The sequence below is a fragment of the Borostomias antarcticus genome (assembly GCF_949987555.1).
Source record: "Borostomias antarcticus genome assembly, chromosome: 12".
Taxonomy (NCBI): Eukaryota; Metazoa; Chordata; class Actinopteri; order Stomiiformes; family Stomiidae; genus Borostomias; species Borostomias antarcticus.
The window spans coordinates 25,455,687-25,473,856 of NC_140245.1; the positions used below are offsets into that span (position 1 = coordinate 25,455,687).

At 46.7% G+C, this 18,170-nt stretch overlaps 1 protein-coding gene across 1 annotated transcript; it reads right to left on the reverse strand.

Annotated features, from left to right (window-relative positions):
* Positions 1–1,255: 1,255 nt before the first annotated feature.
* Positions 1,256–16,210, reverse strand: pcdh20 (protocadherin 20; the record flags this gene model as incomplete). The annotated part of the gene is made up of 2 exons (XM_084446547.1): positions 1,256–3,901; positions 16,067–16,210. 2 exons carry the CDS (start codon positions 16,208–16,210, stop codon positions 1,256–1,258), a joined length of 2,790 nt encoding a protein of 929 aa, XP_084302673.1.
* Between the last annotated feature and the right edge of the window lie 1,960 nt (positions 16,211–18,170).

Below are 18,170 nucleotides of genomic sequence, written 5' to 3' on the forward strand. Positions count from 1 at the left end.
TACCTCCACCTCATTGCTGTCTGCGTGAACCCCTTCAAGGCAGGACCAACAAGCACTTGGAGGACATTGACGTGGCACATACATGTAGCCATTGTGTAATGCTAATGTTTGTTCTGCTCGTACATCCTTGAGTGTTTATTTTCTGTTGGAGCCAAACCTAGACTGGTTTTTAGCGTAAACATAAGAACGGAATGCATAGTAACAGTGAAGACAAAAGGTCAAAAGACAGTCATGAATACCTGCCATAAAGTTTGTTTTTGCCATCAACATTAAGCACTGAAAAAATGACTGGAATTTTTCTAATTGCTTGTCTCAATTTCCTCATGTAACACTGATGTGAAGATAATCTGTTGAGAATATTGAATGCAGCCACTACACAAAACCACTTCACACAGGTAGGTAACTGAAATGACACGTGCCAAATTAAAAGTACATTTTCCTGCACTTTGACAGACTTATCTGCCTCAATTCAAAAGAGACATTCCAAAGTGATATGAAAATAAAGCACTTTTAATATTATTCGTTGTATATTTTTTGTTCTTCACAGACAATTCACAGACGCATTTTGATGAGAGGGACAGGTTGAGCTTGAGGTGTCTGTTATATATGTCTGAAATGTTATGGTTATCCTAATGCTAGGATAATGTAATGACTAAAAAAAGTCCAATCTTACACAAAACCCCACATATATAGTAAAAGTTAACATTCAATCAACTCCTGTTTATAAATTAAGAGGTTTACATCACATCAGGACTTCCCAGATAATGATGTACAACCTACACAATATTCAGGACTGCTGCAATACATTTATCATTGTAATGAAAGATTCAAATGGACACCTGTTGTGTGTTTCAGTGTGTCTGTTTAACGGGATTGCCAATAGTTTCAAATCATATTAGTGCGTTGTAAATTAAGAATCAAGCGATCAAGAAAGCGATGATGCTCCTAACGAGAAACTCTCTTCACCTCATTATGCTTTCCGTGACCCAAACATGTTCTGCGAGTTTAGAGAGTCATATAACAGAATTCAACACCTTTTCAGCACTATTTAAAGTTTTTGTATAAATTTATAAAACATTTCATATGTACAATATATACAAAGGGCCATTTAGACTTTTGATGCGATCTGTGGATGAGTAAAACCATGACTCTACAGTTGAATTCTGGGTATTGTGTAAACAGTTAATGTAAACAGTGTACAAAGTCTGTGCAGTGTGTGTGTATGTGTGTGTGTGTGTGTGTGTGTGGGGTGTTATCAGATGTTTGAGATCTCCATGAGTTTCCTGTCTACCGCGTGTACGTCGCCGTTCATTTTCAAGGGGATCTCCGACTCCGCCTCTCGTCTTTTCTTGCGCTGCCTCTTCATCTTGCCGCAGCAGATGTAGGAGGTCAACGTGACGACCATGAACAGCAGCCCCAGACAGGTGACGGAGAGGGCGATGAGGACGGTCCGGCAGGGGAACATCTCCGGCCCCCTGCCCCCCCCACGCTCCCTCTCCGCCAGCTGCCCCACGTGCCACGGCTTCTCCTCCACCTCGATCTCCGCCCCCCTGGTCAGCAGGCTCTGGACGTAGCTCTCGTTGCTGACCGTCTCGTTGACGAAGAGGTTGACCACGACGGTGGAGTGGAGCGGCTCGGGCTGACCGTGGTCGCTGACCTTCACCAGCAGGCTGTAGAGGCCTCGGTCGCTCAGCTCTCTCCTCAGCGTGATGTTCCCCGTGTCCGGGTGGATGTCGAACGACCCCGGCTCGCCGCCCTTCCCGTTGATGATGCTGTAGGCGATGACGGCGTTCATGCCCGCGTCCCTGTCCACGGCGTACACCTCGGTGACGGACGTCCCCGGCAGCGTGTTGGGGAGCACCAGCATGTAGGACTGGTTGGACTGGGGGAACAGGACGACGGGCGGGTTGTCGTTGACGTCCAGTAGCAGCACCGTCACCATGGCGACGCAGGAGAGGGCCGGCTCGCCCCCGTCCGCCGCCGCCACCCACAGGTGGTAGGTGCCCTGCTGCTCGCGGTCCAGCGGCGTCCTGGCCCGGAGGACGCCGCGGCCCGTGTCGACGACGAAGGTGTCGCTGCCGTTGAGGATGGACAGCGCCACCCAGCCGTTACGCCCCGCGTCCGCGTCCGTCACCGTCAGGACGCCGATCTCGCCGAAGCCCGGGAAGTTCTCGGGGACGAAGAAGGTGAAGTCCTTGTTGATGAACCGCGGGCTGTTGTCGTTGCGGTCCAGCACGGTGACGATCACCGTGGCGATGGACTCTCTCCGCGGAGTCCCCTGGTCCACCGCCCGCGCCGTGAACCGGTACGTCTCCTTTTCCTCGCGGTCCAGCGACACCGCCGCTGTCAAAACGCCCGTCAGCCGGTCCACGGTGAAGATGGAGGGTGCGTCGGCGCCCAGGAGGTAGATGACCTCGCCCCGGGCTCCGCTGTCGCGGTCGCTGGCCTGAAGCTGGGTGAGGAAGGCGTTGGGCGGGTTGTTCTCCTCCACGGACACCTCCACCAGCGGCTGCCGGAAGACCGGAGCGTTGTCGTTCTCGTCCAACACTCGGACTCGGATGAAGTTCTTGATGACCAGACCGTGGCTGTTCTTAGCCACCACGGTCAACTCGTAGTCCTGTCTCTCTTCATAGTCCAAGGGCTCAGTGGTCTCCAGGAGATACTCGTTCTTAAACAGCTTGTAAGGGGTTAACCGGAACGGCCCCGACCCCTCCAGGTGACAGTCCACCTTCTGTTTCTGATCCGTGTTTTTGACGGTGAAGAAGGCGATGGGGGTAAACGCCGGCTCTGACTCGTTCACGGTGAGCGCGCCGTCCTTCACCGCCGCGATGTAGCGCGGCATGACCACCGGGGGACCCATCGCCGCGCGGACGATGCGGACGGTGACGGCAGCGACGGCGGGGATGCACCCCGGCCCGTTGGCGAGGACGGTGAGTTTGTGGAGCTTCCCGGTGCTCGCGTCCATCTTCCCCGCCAGCTTGATGAGGCCCGTGACCTTATCCAGGTGAAACAGGGTCCTGGTGTCCTTGGGGACGCGCTCGCTGTACGTGTAGGCGATCTGGCCGTTGGGGCCCAGGTCGGGGTCGAACGCGCGGAGGTGCGCCAAGTGCGCCCCTACGGTGGTATTCCCATAAACCGTGACGTTGATCTGTGACTCGCTGAACCGCGGGCAGTTGTCATTGACGTCGGCGATTAGAATCCTCAGGGTGGCCGTGCCCAGGAGAGGGGGGCTCCCGCCGTCCTCCGCGATGATGTCCGTCACGTACTCGCCCTGCGTCTCCCTGTCCAGCTCCTCCGTCACGATGAGGAAGGGCGTCAGCTCGCCGCTCTCGTTCTCCTCCACGTCCAGTGCGAACACGCCGAAGTCGTTGACCAGCCAGTAGGTCTGAACGCCGTGGACGCCCAGGTCGGGGTCCGCAGCCGACTGCTCCACCGCGTAGCGGGCGTTCACCGGGGCGTTCTCCGGGATGGACACCCGGATCTCGTCCACGGGGAAGCGCGGACGGTTGTCGTTCACGTCTCCCACCAGGATCTTGACCTTGACCAGCTGGAAGTACTGCTGGGGGAGGACGAAGACGTCCAGGGAGAGGACGCACGCGCGCCCGTCGTGGCCGCCGGCGGACCCCGGACACAGGGCCTCCCTGTCGATCTCGGTGCCGGACGTATACAGCTCCCCGGTGGTCACGTTCAGGTCGACGTACCGCTCGCTCATCTGCTTTTGTGGCAGATCGAATAGAAGGGGAGGATCGAGGGTGAAATCCAAGTTTAAGTCCGTGCCGATGGCCCCTATGAGAGTTCCCCTGGGTGATCCCTCCTTTATCTTATAGAGGAGCTCTTTTGCTTGGCTGAAATTAGCAAAACAGGAGAGAGGGCTGGTGTAAAGCAGGAGAATGCACAAACCCTGAAATAAATGAGGGTAGAAGATATTACTGTTTAATATACTGTAAAAGAAGAACAGGGTTACAAAGGATGTTCATTGAGACACAAGCTTCGTTCTGTTTCAACATTTTCACACAACAAGACAGAGCAAGTAGAGGCTACTACAGATTGACAATGATTTGATACCATGTGCAAAAAAAATGCTCCTTCAGAAAGGACTTATCAATATAATTTGTTTGGGAATACTGTTTATTTACTTTCTAACTCTCACAGACTGTATAAACACAGGAAATCGGTAAAAAGCAGGAGACATTAAAATGAACATAGTGAGAATAATAATGATTGACATATAGTCAATATATATATTATAGCAGCTGGTTTTGCAAAGCCGCACATTCAGCATCTTTTCTGCAGCTGCACAATCTCCAGAAAGGTTTGAATAAATCCTCCACTCACCCAAATCACTCCTGTTGTGTTAAGGCTGGGGTTTCCTTCGCTGAACATCATTCTATCCTCGTCCAACTCTTGCACTTATGGCCAGGAGAATGAGAACTAAATCTGCCTTGACATTATGCATAATGTGTGTGTGCGTGTGTGTATGTGTGTGTGTAGTGTGTGTGTGTGTAGTGTGTGCGTTGATGAGCTGCGGACCTCTGCTGGGTGCTCTGTCTACTTCTCTGAACTGAGAAAGTCATTCATCCCAGCACTGGCTCAGGACACGCCCACACTATGCAAATAACCCCCTGGCAGCAGCCAATAAGCTCTGGCGGCTCTCAGGGGGGCAGTTCTGGGTCACATCCTATGTTTTGGAGCCGAGTATGCCCCTTGTGTGGGTGTGTGTGTGTGTCTAGGTGTTTGCGTGTGTGTTTATGTGTGTATGTGAGTGAGAGAGGTAGGCAGTACAGTGTATCTGTAGCCAAGGACGCCTTGGTTTAGCATGCTGATTGGCTAATCCAGGGAAGCATTTTAGAGAGGAAACGCCAACGCCAATCCTAACTGTATTCTCCATTTGTGTCAATAAATGGTTAAATCTATGACATGAGTGTTCCTGAATGAATGGTAGTAATGTCTCTGTGTGTATACTGTGACATGTTTTTGCGTTTTATGCCTGGATGGTCATTTTTTTGTGATAATGTGTAATGTCAGTTTTTATTTTATTTTATTTATTTATTTAGTTTTTTAATGTATATCATTTTATATTAGCTAATTGTGTAAATTCTGCAATCTTTTTCAGTGTAAACTGCGATTGTAAATTAAATAAACTCAAACTCTAATTGGTGTTGAATAGTTGCATGCAGTTCAGTGATAAGAAATAAGCAATTAATCTTTTACGAAATACACGTAGGTTGTTGACACTAAACCTTTAGGCCTATGGTCATATCTGACCTCATGAGTGGTTCACTGAGGAAATCACGAGATCGGTGTCGTTTTGCAGTGCAAACTGTGCTAAAAACACAGTCGAGAGCAGAGCTGGGAGCTACATCGGAACAACAGATTAATATAATCCCACATTACCACGAATGTAAGTGGTAATGGACGTGATTAACAGCGTGGTTTAAAGGATCGTGTCGGGTTCACAGGAAGGAGCACTAGAGCACTCACGCTGGGGTCACGCCCATGTTCCCTCAGCCCTACCCCGTGTCCTCACTGAGGTACTATCCTGAGGGAACATAGGGAGGGAACATAGAACTGAGGGAACATAGACATGCTCCCACACAATAACAACATGTAGTCAAGTCAACTTTATTTCTATAGCACATTTTCAAACAGCCGTGGCTGAACCAAAGTGCTGTACAGATAAAAACAAAAGCAAAATATATAAATACAAAAGCATAAGAATAGTGCAAATACAGATAAGCAGGGTTGGGGAGTAACGGATTACATGTAACGCCGTTACGTAATCAGATTACAAAAAAACAGTAACTGTAATCCGTTACAGTACAATTTAAAATATGTAATCTAGATTACAGTTACATTTGCATAGTAACGGGGATTACAGGCGTGATTACAATCACCCCTCGCCTCCTCATCAGTTTTACAAAATAGCTTAAAAAAAAAGAAGAAAGAAGTAGGCTAGTAGCCTAATACCAATTACTAACAACAAGATTCCCACTGATGTGCTCGTTGGACCACAGCTGCCAGACAGACAGTGAGCAGCACGGGCATCATGGCAGAAACACCGCAATGTGCATTAAAATACCAGCATTTTTTTTATTTACCTGTCACAGAACCACAACAATATTACAGCACAGTGTAAACTATGCCTCCCAGCCACCTGCCTCGACGGCCAAGGACTCAATGTCCAACCTGAAAAAGCATTTGCCGGTAATTTAACGTTAGCTAATGTCAAACGTTAGGGTAGCTAACGTTAACCTTACTTCCACTGACAGCTAAATTAGCTAGCAGTAGGCTTCTACAGTATAGCACTAATGTTCAACCAGAAAACCAGACCCAAGCGCCCATTCAGATTATTTTCACTCAATAGTGCCTGTCGGGGTGCGTTCGTTTGTGGTCGGAGGTGGCAAGTCGCAAGTGGCAAAATACCTACCTCCGACCTGTGTGCATTCAAGCTATAGCGAATGATATGATGATGATATGATATGATATTGACACCAGCCGGCAACTGGGGGCTGAGAAGCATCCGAATTTGCGACGAGGAAGTGTGAGTTCATGCAGCGTTTTATTTAATCATTCCTAGTAGCAAGTCGCAATTTGCCACCTCCCAGTTATAAACGAACGCACCATTATTCAAGAGCTATAACTAACTGCCTGGGAACACTGGTCAGTGGGTGCTTTATCCATAATATATAAGGCTGTGTGTCCACTGGCAAGCTGTATAGCTGAATAGCGCCAATCACAGCTGCTTAGAATGCATTAGAGCTGGAGTTTAGAGCTGGCTCCGACGTTTACACCTAACGTTAGCTACATTACGAGTGTTGTGTTTTGCAGACTGCAATGAACTAGCCAAGGCAAGATGACACGCACCCTAACCTCTTGATCAAGATGACACGCACCCTAACCTCTTGATCAAGATGACACGCACCCTAACCTCTTGATCAAGATGACACGCACCCTAACCTCTTGATCAAGATGACACGTACCCTAACCTCTTGATCAAGATGACACGCACCCTAACCTCTTGATCAAGATGACACGCACCCTAACCTCTTGGCATTAACACTTGCTCTAACTGGGCGGGCGCTGGGCAACTGCTGTTCTATGTTGTCAGCTCTAGAACACAGAAAAATAATAAATAATGTAGGATTTCTGGTGAAATACACAGTACATTTTATATCTGGTGAAATACACAGTACATGTTTATTTAAAGTAATCCAAAAGTAACTGAAAGTAATCCCTTACTTTACTTTTAAATTGTGGTAATCGGATTACGTTACTGACTAAAATTTTTCACAAGTAACTTGTAACTGTAAGGGATTACTTTTTAAAAGTAACCTTCCCAACCCTGCAGATAAGTACAAAGACAGACTACAAAATAAAAATAAAAAGTGCAGCAAATTACAATATAAAGTAAAAGGAACTAAAATGGCAGCAATTGGGTTACCAATTGTAGACATGCTAGTGGGAACACTTTTCACAAATGAAATACAGGTATCTAGTAGCCTATGTTATGGACTGCGATGAATTCACTTAAGTCATATCCTTGTTCACTGGCATTGGCATGAGATCGACTGTGCCAGTCAGAAAACAGAAAGGAAGTGTGTGTGTGATACGCTTAACTCTGTCAACCCATTAATCTTTGTGTCCTAAACGTGTGGACAGCTGTTAGCTGAGATTGGAAGTGTATCGGTTGGAGAGATCGCTTAATTGTTGTTCCCCAGAAAGGAGAAGGATTGAGAGGAACACACACACCACTGCAGCTTAAATTCTGATTGAATTAGATCCTGGCACAAGTGTCTGATGCAAACAAGCCCTTCATTATGGCCTCAGTTGATTGAAGGCTAAAGAAGGCTTATAGCCGACCACCAGGACGCAGACAGACTTTTCTGTTCCACAAGCTTAGTCTAACCGCAACATGACTGACTACAGTATATATGCTATAGCCTATTTAACAATTGTATTAAATATGATTTAGAGGTAAATAACCCCCAAATAGTGCATTATTTCACTTATCAGCAATAGGGGCAGATACAGCAGCAGCAGCAGTAGCAGTAGTAGTAGTAGTAGTAGTAGTAGTAGTAGTAGTAGTAGTAGTAGTGGTAGTGGTAGTAGTAGTGGTAGTAGTAGTAGTAGTAGTAGTAGTAGTAGTAGTGGTAGTAGTAGTAGTAGTAGTAGTAATAGTAGTATTAGTAGTAGTAGTAGTAGTATGTCTACCTGACACAGCTCAAGATCTGTGCAAAAAGCTTAAGAAATGTACAATGTCAATTTTGTTTTCTAATCTCCAATTTACACTGTGCATCCCACGTGTACACCAACATGACAAACAGTCCGTGAGCCTGTTCCCAAACTTTTCCAAGACAACAAATTAAGGAGCAATTAGTCCCCAGTATAATCAAACCAGGCCAAATGGAACATGGCACACAGCGACTTAACAGTTGGCAAGCCTTTTTGCGGGTGTGATGTGTGAGAAGCAGTGAGCCCTCTGAGAGTGTGGGAGGTGGGAAGGCTTTGCTCACAGACAATCTTTCAGCGTTGAGTTTTACTGTTATCAATCACAAACCCTTCACTAAAGCAACCACCATCTTAATAGGTGACATCAAGGGCTCAAACAGAACAAGATTGCAATTGGACTTGTAAATGACAATTGTACGTAAACTGCCCACTTGACCCAGCTCCACTTTAACTCTTCATTAAGCAGCCATCATGTAGACTATCACTGAGATGACGGGAGGTTAGCTGGATTTGAGATGAGGCAGAAGGTCTCTAAGGTCAAGATAGAGTGGAGAAGATTGATTTTAATAATCCCCTGCAATGAAACTCCCACACAATCCTTCATTTGGAAAATATGACAGGCAATTACTCCTTCCTCGGATGTTATAAGATTGTGATGGGAGAGTTTGCTTTCACAAGGGCAAAATGGACAAAAGAGAATTTCCCTTCAATAGCCTTTTATTCAAGCCCTCAGGGAAACTGAATTCCAATGGTTTCATGAATAGCATGTTAGCATTTATGTTGAGCTTGTGACAGGAGAAAAGATTGAGGGGAGTCAGATGGAGGCTTACATTTGCACATTCAAGCTTATGTGAAGAGGTCGACCCCAATTACTGAGAAAAATTAGATGTGTACCATGGTATGTTCAGTGACTTGTAGTGTCTCACAGTGATTGTAGTGGTAATTCGCTCCTGGGAAAAAGCACACTTTTAATGAGCACTTGACACGAGCCAATTCCTTGCGCACGTGGGTAGCACAGTCACTAACCAATCACAGGCGTTTAGCACCATGCCACTCCTCTCTCCTGGGCTGTTACTCTCACAATGCCCCTACTTATACCCACGTTCACAAGCTGACAGCATTCTTGTCCAACCCAGGGTGTCCTTCTACTAAGGTTGATCCAGTACGAGAGGCATAACCTACCTGGTGACTGCACGCCTTGACCTGATTGGACCAGAGAGTCGGAGGAGCGGCCTGCCTGTCGGGGTCCTGAGGGAACGGGACTGAGGTGCACCGCATGACCTCCTGACCTACCTGGACACCCCAGGCAGACCTGTGAACCTCCGAGCGCTGGCACAATCCTCACATTGACTGGAGCGCAATTTTAATGTTTTTAGCTACAATAAACCTACCTTTTTGTGATAAAACAGTGTCGCGCTAGCTACTCGTGGCGGCTGTAGCTTAGTTGGTAGAGTGGGTCGCTCAATGATCGAAGGGTCAGTGGTTCGAATCCCAGCTCCGACTGTCCACATGTCGAAGTGTCCTTGAGCAAGACACCTAACCCCGAATTGCTCCCAATGAGCAGGTTAGCACCTTGCATGGCAGCTACCGCCATTGGTGTGTGAATGTATGTGTGAATGGGTGGATGAGAGGCCATTGTAAAGCACTTTGAGTGCCGCGAAGGTGGAAAAGCGCTATATAAGTGTAGTCCATTTACCATTTCCTCTGGTCTTTACGTCCGAGCCTGTATAGCAACTCATAGGGTGCGTTACAAATGCATTTAACATAGAGGGGCAGGACTCAGTATACCAACTCTGCAGAGGAGAATTCACCCAAAGCAAAGAGAGATACATTCTTATGTTCCTGGTGCGCTGGGGGGAAACACTTGAGTGGTACATTTAGATGATGGCTACTTCTGTCAGCCATTTCAACTGCTGGTCTACGGTTAGAGTAGAGCCAGACCAATGTAGACCTACTTACCAACTTATCTCTCTCTCACACACACACACACACACACACACACACACACACACACAAACACACACACACACACACACACACACACACACACACACACACACACACACACACACACACACACCACCTCAACATTGCTTGAGAGATGTGTACATCCTCTTGCACAACAGCTGGGAGAACAAGCTGCAGTTTTACCTTCACATATTTCAAATTCCTTCCATAGAATGGAGCAGAGATCCTTTTGCTATTAAAACCACACCTGTGAAGCACATTTACAAATTGTTGAATGCATATACCATATGGCAGAAAAATAATCTAGCCTCCACAATGTTAGATATACAGTTTACTAGTTTTCAAACTATACCCAGATAGCAAGCGGATGTGTAATGATTCTGGGCCATATATGGGCCAGAACTAAGCCACAAGGGCCAGATCTGGCCTGTATATGGCCCAGATCCGCTTGCTATCTGGGTAGGCAGCAGTCTGCAGTTGCAGTATGAGGAGAAATGTGTGTTTGATAGAACAGGTTCCAAGTCAGGGACACAAGAGAAACCAGGCCAGTTCCAACCTGGCTTACGGGCGTACTGTACATACAGTTGTTCTTTTGATAGTTGTAGACAAATTCCATGACTGTACTTCCCTGTTATAGAACCGCAAGACACACTGGAAATAACCAAGATCTCCTGTGTGGGAAAATAATAAACTTAAAATTAATACATACAAAAATAGCACATAGTAGACTTTGTAACCTTATAGACTCAAATATTTTCCTAATTGAGTTACCTATAAGCCAGTGTAACACGTCCCGAGCCTGGGACCTTGTATACAGATAAATGATTCCTGTAAAACAGGATAAAGTGACACAGGAGATAAAGTTGGCCCCTGGTGCAGAATCACTGCTCATGAATTTATTAAACATTCTCAGTACTGACTTGTTTTCTGTTTTGTCTTTTTTCTTCTTCCAACAATCAACATTCTCAAATGACCCCAGATAGCAAGCGGATCAGGGCCATATACAGGCCAGATCTGGCACTTGTGGCTTAGTTCCGGCCCATATATGGCCCAGATCCGCTTGCTATCTGTGACATGTGACATTCCTCATCATTCTCTTATCACACAATGCAATTATCACATGTCCAGACCATACGCGCAGTTTGACTTTTTGATCAGGGGGGGCAGTCAGTCCCAGCCCCCCCCCCCATCAAATAGGGATTATAGTGGTAAAAATACGTGCCCTGCACGGACATTGGAATGCGCATATTCTGTTACAGCTGCATGATTGACCCACAACATTTAAAAACAGTGCTTATTATTTCCAATATCCACGTTTCGTTCAACTGCGCCTCCGCTGCGCCGTCCATTAGCACAAAAATGTGGAATTCGTTTCAATATAGCCTACGCCTACTTCAAACAATATTTTCCAATAAATTCTTCCAAAAACTAAAACGGAATGTATGCTACGCCTTTCATGCTTCAATGTCGGGATGTGTCATTATAAACAGCGTATTAGAATCCAGCACTTGCCTCTTCACATGTAGCCTATCTGCATTTATATCAAAGAATAATCACCAAAATAATAACAGTGCGTACATAATCGATTTGCCAACTGGACAATGGATACGTTGCACAGCAAATATATGCAGTATCCAACAGTTCGTTCATGGCTAGCAATGGTAGGCCTACAGCTATGGGATTAGCTCATGTTTGGGTTGCTGTCAAAGCTGCCACTCTTATGTTGCTATAGCCTACAATTATCAGAACAATATGAACATTCAGTTAAAAGTTTTCCATCCACCCATAACTGGATGAGGAATCAGCACAATCAATTCTCACGCAAGCAGGAGCCGTTCAGTGCATTTCTCTGATCCGGTCGCAACCCAGTCTCTAGAATACATGTTTTGGACGCGTTGCAGACAGTTTGCGCATCTGGCCACCAGGGGGGGCAGTGCCCCCCCTTGCCCCAGCCAATCTGCGCGCCTGGTCCAGACCCACTGGCTTATATAGTGCTACTGTCAAATTACAGTATATGCTAAAATATGATCAAAGGGGAGGGGGTGCTATATGACCCACAGCACCACAAGGACACACTCAAAAAGGACTCTGCGTGGCTGGACATTGCGGAGCTGTTGGGACTGGGGGTTTCAAGTAAATGACATGCCCTACAGCTGCGTGTAGAACGAACCCAGATAGCAAGCAGATCTGGGCCATATATGGGCCGGAACTAAGCCACAAGGGCCAGATCTGGCCTGTATATGGCCCTGATCGGATTGCTGTCTGGGAAGGCTAGCTAGTAGGACGACAAGCTACGCAAAGTCCGCGGAGGTTGATTGGACTTCAGTGCATGAGGGCGGGATTTCGGGTCATACAAGTCACATCCGTTTTCTTGTAAACAAACAAGCGCGGCAAATATGGATCAATTCGAGGAGATGCTAGCGAAGCATGTTAGCAAATACCGAACTATAAAACTATAACAAGGACTATAAAAAAGAAACGTGTCTTGTAGTTCATGGGGGGAAATCGCTGAGGTACTTAATGCTGATGCGAATGAGTTGTCTAACAAGTGGAAAAACATCCGTGACAGATTTGTACGAATGAAAATACATAATACTGTCATGGCTGCTGCCTTTCATAAAGCATAGAGAGACGGACAGCATCATGGTCTCGTCTGCGCAATCGGCCGCTGTACCATGAATGACTAGCGCAACAAGCTGCATTCTCCAAGCTCCCCCCTGTGGCAATCCTGGGTATTTCTTTACCAGGGAAAATAAACATACTGTAGACCTACACAAACACAAAGTGTGACCACACATTTTGTGTGTGTCACACCTGCCATCTCCAAAGTCGCCATCTCGCAACTTGGAGAAGAGAGCACAGTTCTTCACAATGAAGGAATTAGTACCTGCCCTTCAAAGGTATTAAACAGCACACACACATACCATCACTGAAACTGCTTTCAGGGTTGATAAGTCACTGAGCGTGTGCTACCATTATGTATTTGCATTTAGACACGCCCCTTATTACATTATTCACTTCGGCCAAAAGTACTAATTGGATAGAGCGTGCAAATCTGTGCACTTGAAGGATACAATCCTCCATGCACACCGTTCATAGATCCCCTTGCACATTTATTTACGGGTATTAAGGCATTTGGACACATTTTACTACGTGCACAACTTTAGTAGATAAGGCCCAAAGGGTACTGCAATGTCTACTGAATAGTTGGTGTCAGGTGACAGAATAAAGTTAGAAAAGATCAGATGAGGACAGAAGGCAGCAGCATTTCTTTGGATGTAATCAAATTTTCAGTAAGTCAGTCACGCACGCACACACACACACACACACACACACACACACACACACACACACACACACACACACACACACACACACACACACACACAGTGTGTGAGATGAGCCTGGGGTAATCTCAGATTTCCATCCAGATGTCATATTAACTTTGGCCCAACTTGTTGATTAAAGTATTAAAAAAAGTTAATTGAGAGCTGGGAATGAACTCGAATGCTATTACCTAGGATGGAAACGAGCGTGCACACACACACACACACACACACACACACACACACAGATACACATGCACACACACAAACACACACATGCACGCACACGTGCACACACACACACACACACACACACACACACACACACACACACACACACACACACACACACACACACACACACAGGGATGGCTGTGACTCAGGAGGTAGAGCGGGTCGTCCAATGATCGTCAAGTCGGCAGTTCGATTCCCGGCTCCTCCTGTCCACATGTCGAGGTGTCCTTGAGCAAGACTCTGAACCCCAAATTGCTCCCAATGAGCAGGCTAGCGCCTTGCATGGCAGCTGCTGCCATTGGTGTGTGAATGTGTGTGTGAATCGGTGAATGAGAGGCCACTTTGGATAAAAGTGTGATACAAGTGCAGTCCATTTGCCATTTCACACACACACACACACACACACACACACACACACACACACACACACACACACACACACACACACACACACACACACACACAGTGGTATCAAGAGAAAGAAAGTATTTGTAAACAGCTGTTAGGCTACTTGAATTAGTATTAGACTATAAGTCGTCCTCTCTTGACTAAAATAGAAAAATTGTTTTGCAGTCTGCAATTCACAACAAATCTTTATAACAATATTTCACATAATATTTCCAAGAAATGAATAGGCTACTTGTGTTGTCAGGGCACCCCACAAAGAAGTGACATGTGTACAATTAGATACTCAAACGAATTGTAAGTAGGCCGATACACTATAATAATAACACTTGTTCTGATTAATACATCTTCAGTAGGCTTACGTGCACGGTGACAAATTAGATGAAGCTTGGTGTCGTTGGCAGGCCAGCCTAGCGTGCTGTGACTTGTTGATGGGAACGTTAGCATGTTGAACTACTCTATCCTCCCTCACATCTGATTCTCATAAACATCGTTTTCCCAGCACCTCAGTTTCCTTGCAACAGCCCCACGGCTGTCCGGAAACCTGGCTTTTATAAAAGAGTGACTCAGCTAGATTACCTGTATGCTCTATTTATATGCTACCACTATACAAGGTGCTTTTTTAGAAGGCTGCGCTAGAGATCACGTACAGTATCTGTTTGCCGGAAAGGCTGAATGGCCTCTGGCTAGATAACTATGGAAGCAACTTACCTATCCTCTTTCATCTCTCTCTTTCCCTCTCTCTCACTGTGTCTGTTTTCCTTGTTCATCTCTCTATCTCCCTCTCTCTCTGTTTTCTAACAAGATTACTGCCTATAAATGGGCTTTGTATATACGGGACCACCGGGAAGAAATCCTCGGGGGGTAGGCAATGATGAATGTGGAAGTGCCCGTTGACTCCAATGGAAGTACATGGAAGTGAATGAGCCATAGTTAACCGTCAGCTGCATTCACTTCCATGTATTTCCAGACGCGAAAAAAACGTCAGTGAAAAACAATCGGAGTCTGGTAATGATGAGTTTGTAACCCCGATAGTGTATTCAGACTATTATTTTGACTATTTTGGTTCTTGAAGTCGTGTTTTTATAGTGAACTTTTAACATTGAAGTCAACGGGCACTTCCACATTCGTCACACCAATTACGTCAGACTGACCAATATGGCAGCTGCATGAAAAAAGTGAATACACCTTTCCAACATGTCAATCACGCAGAGAATAATAACCAATAAGGTTACAGTACCTGATTTCCTAAGATCCTGGCCCTTTCGATAGTGCCGCCATGATGTCCTACAAACAAAGCTTGTCTCCATGCCGACGCTGGAAGCTGTGACCAGCACAGACGATGCCACGGAGACAGATGACATGGACAAAAGATAATAGCCGCGCAAATGTCTGCCACAGACACCCCATTAAACAGGGCAACCGGGGTGACCACGCCACTTGTAGAGTGTGCCTCAACAGCCCCAGACAGAGGGTGACCTGCAGTCTTATAAGATTTGGAGATGCCCTCACAAATCCACTGGGAGAGGCGCTAACCCACCTTCCCAGAGCCGTGACAAACACAACAGCTGGGGGGGGGGGGGGGGGGCGGACCACAGCCGTGGGCTGAGTCAGCACACGGCAGGACACAAGAGGTGCAAGCAAGCCTCTTCCCTGCTTACATGAGGCTGAAGATAGAAGGTGCGCAGCTCCAAGTCCTGTGTGTTGAACGTGCCCCGGACCACATTCGGCATGAAAGAAGGGTCAGTGTGCAAAACAGCCTTAATCCCACACCCGTGATGAGACTGTCAGCGCTCTCAAATCACTGACCCGCTTGCCCAACGTCATTTGTCCATTCGGCACAAAACGGCGGAGCCCTTAGACAAATGCACAAGCTGAGCAATGGCCCCGGCGGCTTCAGTGACCTCCGCTTGCTGCTCCGATGAGGCAGTGCCCGGACCACTCGCCAGATGACTGATGTAGATGGCTAACATGGCGATGGATGAGCTCGCCAGCGCATAACTCTTCTCCGCCTGGGACAGAGTGGTTTTGTCCTCGGGGTCAGGCATCCCAGATAGCAAGCGGATGTGTAATGATTCTGGGCCATATATGGGCCGGAACTAAGCCACAAGGGACAGATCTGGCCTGTATATGGCCCAGATCCGCTTGCTATCTGGGGAGTGGATGTCCCACATCGCTGTTGACGGTGATGCGACCGGTAGAATTCCTCAGGCGGACTAGGCAGCGCTGGCTGAGGGATGCTTCCGGCTCTGCAGTGACTCGCTGGCTAGTCATCTTTCTTCTTCTGTCATTTGCAAGCTGAGTTTCTAGGATCAGATGAAAGGTATTGGTTCCCTTTTATAGCCTAGAGGTGCACCTGTTCTAGTTGGTTGCAGGCCAATAAGATGCTTGCCCTGTGGAGCAGAGCTCCGTGAAATAGAACCTTAGCTTCACAAGCCTACACATGATAAAACTAGAAATGATACTCAGAGAGCACAGACCTCTGCCCCTGAATGCATTTTGTGGCTCTGTGTGCACCAAAATTGAATGGGATCTAAATTGGCCCATGCTACACCCCTCCACCAAGTTTCATGAAAACCGGTTAGGTAGTTTTGGGGTAATCCTAGTCAAAAAAATGAATGGTGGTGAATGGCCGGCCCAGACGTGTTTGGGTGGCTTGTGGACCCGCCCCATTCGGATCCGCTCCAGAATTGAATGGGTTATTAGTTAGCTCATGCTACATCCCTCCACTGAGCTTTGTGAAAATTGGTCTGGTAGTTTTAGCGTAAACTTGATCTAAATAATGAATGGAGGTGAATGGCCGGTTGTGTTTGGGTGGCTCGTGGACCTGCCCTGTGATTTGGATCTGCTCCAAAATTTAATGAGCTCTAAGTTGACCTATGCTACACCCCTCCCCCGAGTTTCATGAAACTCAGTCTGGTTGTTCTTGCGTAATTATGGTCTAAAAAATGAAGGGAGGTGAATGGCTGTCCGTGTTTGGGCGATTCATGGACCCGCTCCGTAATTCGGATCCGCTCCCAAATGTAATGGGTTCAAAGGTGGCCCAAGATACAAAAAAAGAAGATTGCACAAAGAAGTTGCTCTATCAACGAGAGGTTTCTAGTCTCAGGTGCTCATGGAAAACCGAGAAACAGACAATGGACCAAACAGGGCAGAATCCAGGGACTCGGAAGACGCGTCCATGAGGAGGTAGAATTAGAAAGGCTTTATTAACGTAGCTAGATCATAAAAACAACATGTTTGGTCATGTTTGGTCATCAGGGCTTATGAACAAACAGAAGCCTATTGTCAAAGTCAGCTTTATATCAATCAATCAAAGCTTTATTTGTATAGCGCATTTCATACCCAGAGGCAACACAATGCGCTTTACAGAGAACAAGGGAGGAGGGCATACGACCCACCCCTACATATTCCAGAGGGAAGCAAAAAAACAGTAATCACCCGGGGGCCAGATAAGTGAGCTGTAAAAATTCTTCCCTGACCCCTCTCAACAAGGCGATGGAGCAAGCTCCTGGAGTATGTTTGTCTACCGGCTAAGAACATTTATAGAGCAATAAATAACATTAAATTACATTTTCAGAGTAAGAGAGGCTAATAACATCATAGGAGAGACATGGCAAACATTGGTGTATGTCTGTGTGTGCATAAATGTGCCTGGGCCCAGATAGAGGCAGGGGTTGGGGTAGGGTGGGGGGTAGGAAAAGGATACGGACCCGGGTTAGGGTGAGGGGAAGGGGATCTGAGCCCAGGACTGGTGTATGTCAGTGTGTGTGTGAATTATATACCATGGGAAGCTGTCATGTGGCATAGGACTACAGCTGAAAGGTCACACAAATGATATACAAATAAAGGTATAGCCTACAACAACGAGAAATCACAATAGCAGTTCATGCAAATGATGTAGAACAAAAGTATATAATAACAGAAATAATACCCAGATAGCAAGCGGATCTGGGCCATATATGGGCCGGAACTAAGCCACAAGTGCCAGATCTGGCCTGTATATGG